This window comes from Kogia breviceps, chromosome 6 (assembly GCF_026419965.1).
Source record: "Kogia breviceps isolate mKogBre1 chromosome 6, mKogBre1 haplotype 1, whole genome shotgun sequence".
In the NCBI taxonomy this organism is placed as follows: domain Eukaryota; kingdom Metazoa; phylum Chordata; class Mammalia; order Artiodactyla; family Physeteridae; genus Kogia; species Kogia breviceps.
In genome coordinates this window covers 13,070,851-13,078,670 of record NC_081315.1, presented here as the reverse complement: position 1 = coordinate 13,078,670, position 7,820 = coordinate 13,070,851, and the positions used below count along the sequence as shown (strand labels likewise).

General features: G+C 49.8%; 1 protein-coding gene across 1 annotated transcript; it reads right to left on the bottom strand.

Moving 5' to 3' along the window:
• Positions 1-1,198: 1,198 nt before the first annotated feature.
• On the bottom strand, positions 1,199-7,313 carry ATOH1 (atonal bHLH transcription factor 1). Its single transcript, XM_067036982.1, has 3 exons — positions 6,257-7,313; positions 1,894-2,161; positions 1,199-1,772 (listed from the first exon to the last, which is right to left on the bottom strand). Exons 1-3 carry the CDS (start codon positions 7,311-7,313, stop codon positions 1,199-1,201), a joined length of 1,899 nt encoding a protein of 632 aa, XP_066893083.1.
• Between the last annotated feature and the right edge of the window lie 507 nt (positions 7,314-7,820).

Sequence of the window (7,820 nt, the reverse complement as noted above, 5' to 3'; positions counted from 1 at the left end):
ATACCTCAGGCCTAGAGCATATTGTCCCAGGCCCCATAGGGTGAAAGCAAAGTCAGGTTCATGGGCTCCAAGAAGCTAAATTGTCTGCTTCTGTCTTCTTGGAAGAATGACTGAGTGTCATAAAAGAAGGCAAAAGGGGATCACTATAGCCAGTGTTCATTTCCACAGGCAATCTCAAAAAGCGGCCCATCAGAGACTCCTGTAGGTCAGCGTTTTTCATAATGTCCTTTGCTAACTTGCATCAGATTCAGCTGGGAATGCTATAGGAAGCTTCCTGGCGTGATCCTTTGACCTACCAAATCAACATCTGTTGCGTTATAAGAAATTTTAGGGGGGAAAAATCCTGTATATTTTTGCTAGGTTGTTTCCAGAAGCAGATACATGTTATTAAATATGAAAAGAACTGACCTTCTACCTTCCTGATCCACTAGTGGCCCTATGTTTTCAGATGTCTCTTAGTTTTGTGGCCTTTAAGAGACAAAGGCCACAAATGATGCCTACTCCTTCTTCAAATGCTACCTCACCCCCAGGTTGAGGGCCCCCCTCCCCCAGTCTTAGTCCTTCCCCCACCAGCACCACAGAGACAAGAGTTTGTAGGGGCAGAAAGGCAAGAAAGGATTGTGAGGAACTGTCTCTGGAAGAGAAAAATAAGTGGCTAGTGGCCTCAAGGAACAACTACCTCCTTTGGATTGGGAAATCCCAAGACAGCCACCTGAGATCCTAGCTCACACCTTCCTTCCTCATCCTGAGAAAAGCTGGGCCTGGTGAACCTGCTGGCCATCAAAACAGCATATCCTTTATGAGATCACTTGACTCTTTAATCAGAATTGTTAAAACTAAAACCCAAACCAGAGCACTTATATTGGAGAGCATCTAGTTTTTCATGCCTTTGGGGGAAATTTCCGGTTTCCCCGGAAGAAAAGTATGAACTTGCAGCGTGGGCCTCGGCTCCCTGAAGATTAGGCAGCAAGACCCACTTTTATTTGCCTCTTGGTTTTGGAAGCAGGGCTGAAAGAGCAAAAGGCACTCTGGAATGGAGAGAGGCCCCAAATCTTTGCTCCCAAATGCTTTAGTTCTGAAGGAGCGGCAGGAAGGAGAGTCGTACACTGAGCCCTGGATTGTGAGAGACAGCGCGCGTGCACTCTTTGCGATTAAACTCTCAGCCTCCACAGACAGAGAGACTATAGAACATTTTAGCCTAAGCGGGGGACGGAAGAACTGAATCTCTGACTAGAAGAGGCGATCGCATCTTCCAGGGCAAGCCCTGGGCCGGGGGGTCGCGCGGCGCAGCCGCGAGGCCCTTGGCGCCGCAGGGAGGGAGCGCCGGCTCCCCGGCCCCGCTCCGCTGCTTCTGGCGCCCCCGCCCGCCCCGGACGACCCCGCGGCCCGCCCGCGGCATCGCCCGGCTGTAGCTCTGCGCGGCGGCTTCTCCCCTGGCCGGGCCGGTTGCCGGGAGGGGCTGCGGGCGGTGGCGGCTCCCGCTGCGAAGCTGGGGGGAGGAGGGGGGGCCGGGGCCGGGCGCGGGAGGCGGCGGGAGACGCTCGCCCCCGCGAGCGCTGCCGGCGGGGGGCCGAGGACGGCCGCGGACGGGGAGGAGGCCGGGGTTGAGGAGGCCGGGGAGGGGTGATGATGGTGTTAAATGTGGCCGCGCAGCTCCCCGGGGAGCTGCCTGAAAGGAGAGCGCGCTCACCAGCTGACAGCGCGTGCTCCGCTCCAGACGCTGGGCACCGCGGCCAGGAGTCTCTGCCAGCGCCTCTATTGTCAGCCGGCCTCTAATTAAGAAACGCTCCCATTACGGCAAAGCACCTCCACGCTTCTCGGTTCCTGTCCTTTTCTTTATCTTCCCCCGACTTCTCTCCTCCCCGGCCTCTCCCCCGCATCCCGGCACTTAACCCGTTCTGCGCTCCGTTCGCCTTTTCTTGCAAGGGGCCTAGCAGAAGGGGAGGGGCCCCCGTGGGCCGCGTGCGGGACTCTGCCCGACCTAGGGGTGAGCATGGCTGGCGAGAGCAGGGGTCAAAAGCAGCGAGGAAAAACTTCACCTTGATTCCAACTGCCTCCCAGTCCCCATCTCGCAACACCGACGGCCAGCGATCCAACGACGCGAGGTCGCGTTTAGCTCCCACTAGGACTTGCTGGCTTTTCCAGAGTGCAGTTGACAAGTCTAGAGTGCGGTTGCCAGATCGGTCTGCTACTTTTCGTTTCCAACCCTAACTGGCCTCTGGAACTGCCGAGAGGAAGTTGATCATCTCTTTCTTGAACTTTCAAATGAGCAGAGGGGAGAAGTAATTACAAGATATCCTTTTAATGAAAGACTGCTCACTTGGCTCAGGTTTAAATCTCTAAAATCAATAGAAAGGCCTAATGAAAGCCTTGGTCCTGCCTTGGTTAAGATTAAGGAAATTAACCAACCCCCCCCCCTTTCTTTTCCTGGTCAAGCTGGACCCCCAGTGAACAAGGTACCATGGAGAAGTGTTTAAACTTGACAGTTGCCAAAAAGAAACTTCCTTCAGTTTTCTGTGAAATCAAATACGTTTCGAAAAGTGTGGTGAGCCCAAATCCTCCACAAATAAAAGTGGTGGTGGGGTGGAAGACAGAATATAAAGCAAGCTGTTTAATGTATCTAAAACTCTAGAAAGCACCAGCAGCCTGGCAAAAGACTGACCCGATTTATCTATCTTCATCACTTTAAGAAATGCTGCCTCTTTGTTTGTTTGGGTGATATTAAGCATGCTTAACTTGCACACATAGTTGATTCCTTTGCTAGTATCTTGGATACTTGGATCTGACTTTGGAAGGTAGAAGCTAATTGCTAATAATGGAGAGAAAGGAACCAGTCAGCATGGCAGGAGTGGTCTGGCATATGGGGAATGAGTGCTCAGAAATACTCAATATTCAAGTTTCCAAAATATTAATGAGATTATAGCGACCTGCAGCTATATGTTACAGCTTGTTAATGGAGTGTAAGAGAGCAGAGCCGCCAAACGTTTGTTATGCAAAGTCCATAGCAGAACCTTAAAATGGAAATGTGATTGGACATCTCTTTCAAAGAAATGCCAGTGTTAAAGGAAAGAAAGTAGTAGAAAGAAGGAAAGAAAAGAAAAGAGGTGAAAGTCCTCATTTGAACTTTGAACACTTAATTTATCAGAAAGTAAATTTGGCTTTTTTCTGCATAGCTTGATGGGTCAGAAGAATTCATCCTCATTTTTCAATCAGTGTGATATGGAATTTCCAATCTGATATTCTGTATGGCTGTTCTTCTCTTCAGAAGAAATGGAAAACGACTCCATTGAATGAAGCTGGCATTTTCTCCAATTCATATATAATGCCACTAACATTTAAAAGTATACATATCTATCATTGTGGTACAAGGGGGGAAAAAAAGACCCCTGAACATTTACATAGCTGTAGTTTCTAACTATCGATTTTCTTAGAGAAAATTTTGTGGGCACATTGACCTAGTGGGTGGGAGTAGTAAGCTCCAGTTCTGGATATTGACATTTTCTAGCTGTGTAATTTTGGTTCAAGTCAGGGGGAGTCGTTTCTTCATTTATAAAAGATGGGAAGGAAGAGTTTTGAAATTTCTACGAGCCCATGAAAAGAAAAGTAATAACTTGTAAGAGGTTTTTAACTCTGGTTAACACAAAAGGAGCATAAACTGTTTTGGAAAATGAAATTTAGATGGTTTTCCTTGAGAAAAAAATATCGCAGCTTTATTTTTCTTAGTCCTGTCCTTCCCCTACTCATTCGTAACAAGTAAAAGCATTCTAGGTCCTCTTCTCTCTCTCTATCCACACAGGCACGCAAACAAACCAAGCCAAATAACTATTTTTAAAAAAACTGTGTGTGCACGTTCTGCAAGGTTGCTGTATGTCCATGCCTGTTGAGTCTGCTTATTGAGAGCGAAATGGAAATGTGTTAGAAGCAATTGCTTGACTTATTCAGCAGCCCGAAGATTCCTGATGTTTATCGAGAGCACGGCAAACTCATTGGGTGCAAAAGGTTATCTAAGGGACAGGTGCATTGTTTCTGCCCCTGGAAAGCATCACGAGCCGCCTTTCACCTCTCGCAGAGTGCTGGCGGAGGCTCTGGCTTCCCTCGGTCCTCGGCTTCAGGTGAAAGCCATGGATCCCTTCTTCCTCGGTTCCCTGCTCAAGACTAGAACTGTACTCCCTCACCCATTATTTTTTTCCGCAAACCCAGTTTGTGGCGCTCTCCTTTTTTTCAAGGTGCTGGCGGGGAGAAGAGGACGCAGGAGCAATTAAACTAACCTTCTCTCGCTGCGCCCTCCCCCCCCCCCCAGCCCGCTTCCCTGTTCTCGCAATTTGTTATCTCAATGTAGACACAAAACACAAAGGATTTAGCTTAAAATCAACCTCTCAAATCCAGCGAAGTTTAGCCAGTGGAAATTCGCCCAATCTTTAGTTTAACAAATAGTTTTACTCTCACGTTTGCCAAACACATTTTAAAAGGTCTGCTTTCTGATCTCTCCATACACGCGCTGTATTGGCTTTTTCAATCTTTTTCAAAATCACTGTTAGTTTCTGTGACCGACTCAAAAATATAGTTAAAAGTTTTCTACATAGGCGTTAAGTCAGAAGGACAAAATTAAAGCAAACATCATCTTCATTGGAAGAAGCAGAATTGTTTGGAAAGAAAAAAAAAATGAGTGTAGCTCAATGATTTCCTGGGACAACTGCTCATGGAATCAATGAGCCCTGATACCCCTTTTCCCTCAAGTTCTTTTCCATTGTTCTCTTTTCCTCTCCCTGCCTCTCTCACTCCCCCCAGAAAGAGGAGAGAAAGTGAGAGACAGGGGGAGGAAAGTAGAGAAAGCTTGTGTTGTGTATTTCAACTAAAAGAAAAGCTTTCAGCCTGGCTAAAGTTTTTATGAAGTGAAATAGCTAATCCTGGCAAAGTTCACCACCCCTGGCTAGATCCTAAGAGATCTCAATTTCTTGCAGAAATTGTTGGGAATGGAATAAGGAAGCATGGAAAGATCCTGGAGAGGTTCTAGAGGCACAACTGTACTGCAAGTTTGGGAAAGGTTTTACCTCACAATTTAATTATTGACTCAAACACTTTTCTATATAGGGTTTCTGGTACTATGTGAAGGCACAAGGTCTGTAACGGAATTTTTCTTCAGAACTCTTGGGTCACACAAATTTGCATTTAATATAAGACAAGCCAAATCTTCAAGGTCATTTTCAACTGTTTTTAATGCTTATATTAGAATGAAATAAGTAAGTGACAAATAGAAGTTATTTTCACGTTTATTTTTATCATTTGCAAAAGGAATACATAAAACAATGGCAGTTGGCTTTGCTAAATTAAAATAAAATGATCTCGAGTAGAAAACGTAAAAAAAAACCGAATCAAGATAAGTAGAAATGGTAGCAAACACTCAATAATAAATAAGTTTTCTAATATTAACAAAGCAGAATAAAATTGACCAAATGCTTTTGACACTACTAGATGTGTTTTTTTTTTTATTTGATTTTTAAAAACAGACATTTGCAAAGAGTTTAAGGATAAGTGGCCGTGTTTAAAAAACAGAAACAAAACTGGTCTGCAATTGGCAGTTGAGTTTGTCCCAAAGCCGCGGCAGTAGCGGCTGATAAAGTGCGCGCGCCAAGTTTCCTAAAAGACGCCAAGGTTCTCGCGGTCCGATATACATACTGGGTATGTTTATACGATACAGAAACCTCAGAGTTCCTTGCTTTCTGACAATTCCATAGTCAAAAGTTATCCACTTTGGAAGCATTAACTTTGCGTTTCATCATGCATTTTGGGAGACAACCTCGGAATACTCTCTCCCACACTGAGTGCGCGCAACACACAGGGATGGATGCCTCAGGGTATAAAAGAAATCAAACACAAACCAGCGACAGAGAAGAAGATGCGACGTTTTAGCAGCGTATTGGCAGCAGGGAACTAGAAGAATGATGCTATGTATGAGTACATATAATTGTACCTTATCTCTCTACAGGGGGAGCGGACTGTGGGAGGAAAGAACCCAACTTTTAACAGCAAGCTTTCACCGAACAATATGGACGACAGGGAGTTTGGAGCAGCGGCGGCTTTTGCAAACCATCAAATGTAGCTGCCATCCGAAGCCAAGCCGTTGCTAAACAACGACCACCGCTTAGCAAACTTTAAACGGGTGCGGGGATCTTTACCCGCGGGGCTTCCCGCGCCCTGGGAAAGGGCGGCGTTGTGTCTCGGTCTCAGTTTCCCGGGTCTCTGTCACCTTCCTAACATGCCTCATCCGAATCACTGTAATGGGAATGGGGGGAGAACTCTCCGTCGCTTCTGTGGGACCGCGGCGAGGTTTTGCTACTTTCTTCCTGCACTGGCTGCAGGATGGCCCCAGGCAGCGAAGGCGACAAGTTCTTTTGCGCCATCATCGCCGTCAGGGCGCTGTCCTCGAAAGTCGAGAAGTGCAGAGCTTCCAGCTGCATCGAGTATCCTCCGGCGGAGGCCGGGGCCGAAAAGCGAGTCCGGCAGCTTCCGGGCGGGGTCGGCCGCTGCCCCCCTCCCGAGGCTGGCGGGGTCCCCGCCGCGGTCGCGGTGCCCGCGCCTGCTTCGTAGGGGACGGCGGCGCGAAGTTGGTGGTGTCCGCTCTTGCACGATGCTGGCGGCGGCGGCGGCGGCTGGTCCCCGCCGCTGGGCGTTTGCAGCAGCTCGGACAAGGCGTTAATGTAGATCTGGGCCATCTGCAGGGTCTCGTACTTGGACAGCTTCTTGTCGTTGTTGAAGGACGGGATAACGTTGCGAAGCTGGTCGAAGGCGTGGTTCAACCCGTGCATCCTGCGTCGCTCCCTGGCGTTGGCCGCCAGCCTCCTTTGCTTCTGCACCCCGTTCACCTGCTTGCTGGAAGGGGCGCGCTGGCGGCTGCAGCCCAGCTCGTCTACCACCACCCCGCCTTTCAGCTTGCACAGCTGTTCCCGCACTTTCACGGGCCCCGGGCTCTTGCTGTTGCCACTGCCGCCGCTCCTCCTCACCAGCTCTCCCCGGCCGTCCGCCTCGTCCCGGGGCGCCGCGGCCTCGGAGACACCCAGCTCTGGCGAATGGAGCAAGTACTGGGCGGCGCGTGCCGTGCAGATGCCCTGCAAAGTGGGAGCCAGCCAGGCGCGTGGGTCGGTGCCGTCCAGGAGGGACAGCTCGGCCGGATAGACCGGATGCTCTCTCGCCTGCAGGGTCGCAGGTGGCTGTGATGGCGGCGGCTGCGGGAGGTGTTGCGGCTGGGGATGGCGGTGGTGGTCCCCCAGCTCCTTCACTTCAGCCCACTCTTGTGCATGCAGCAGGCGGGACATTGCACTGCAGAGGCTCGGAGGCGCAGGGTCGGAGGAGCCGCTGGCAAACAAGCTCAACAAAAAAAAAACCCTTCCCGGGTCTCTACTGCAATGTCTTATTTTTTTTTTCCTCCTCGACCCTCCCCCACCCACTCGGAGATCACACACCGGGTCGCGTGCAACGAAGCTTCTCCGGTTGCTGAAGGCGCTGCGCCCCTTTAAAAAGCGGCACGCGCCAGTGTGTCTCCCCCCGCTCCTCTCCCAGCCCCCTCCTCGCGCCGGTCGCGTGTCTGCTCAGCCAATGGAGGGCGCGGGCAGGCGCGTGCGAGCAGCCAATCAAAGAGTTTTTACACCCGGGGAAAAGTTCCTGCTAACTGAGCGCTCGGGCGCCCGCTCTAGCGTTTTGTGTTTTTTTTTTTTTCCTTCCCTGCTCCTTTCTTTTTCGTTCGTAAATTCATATGTTAATTGCGGTTGTAATTTGACTCCGGTGTTGTAGGACCCCCGCCGGTGGCTGGAGTGCGGGAGCGG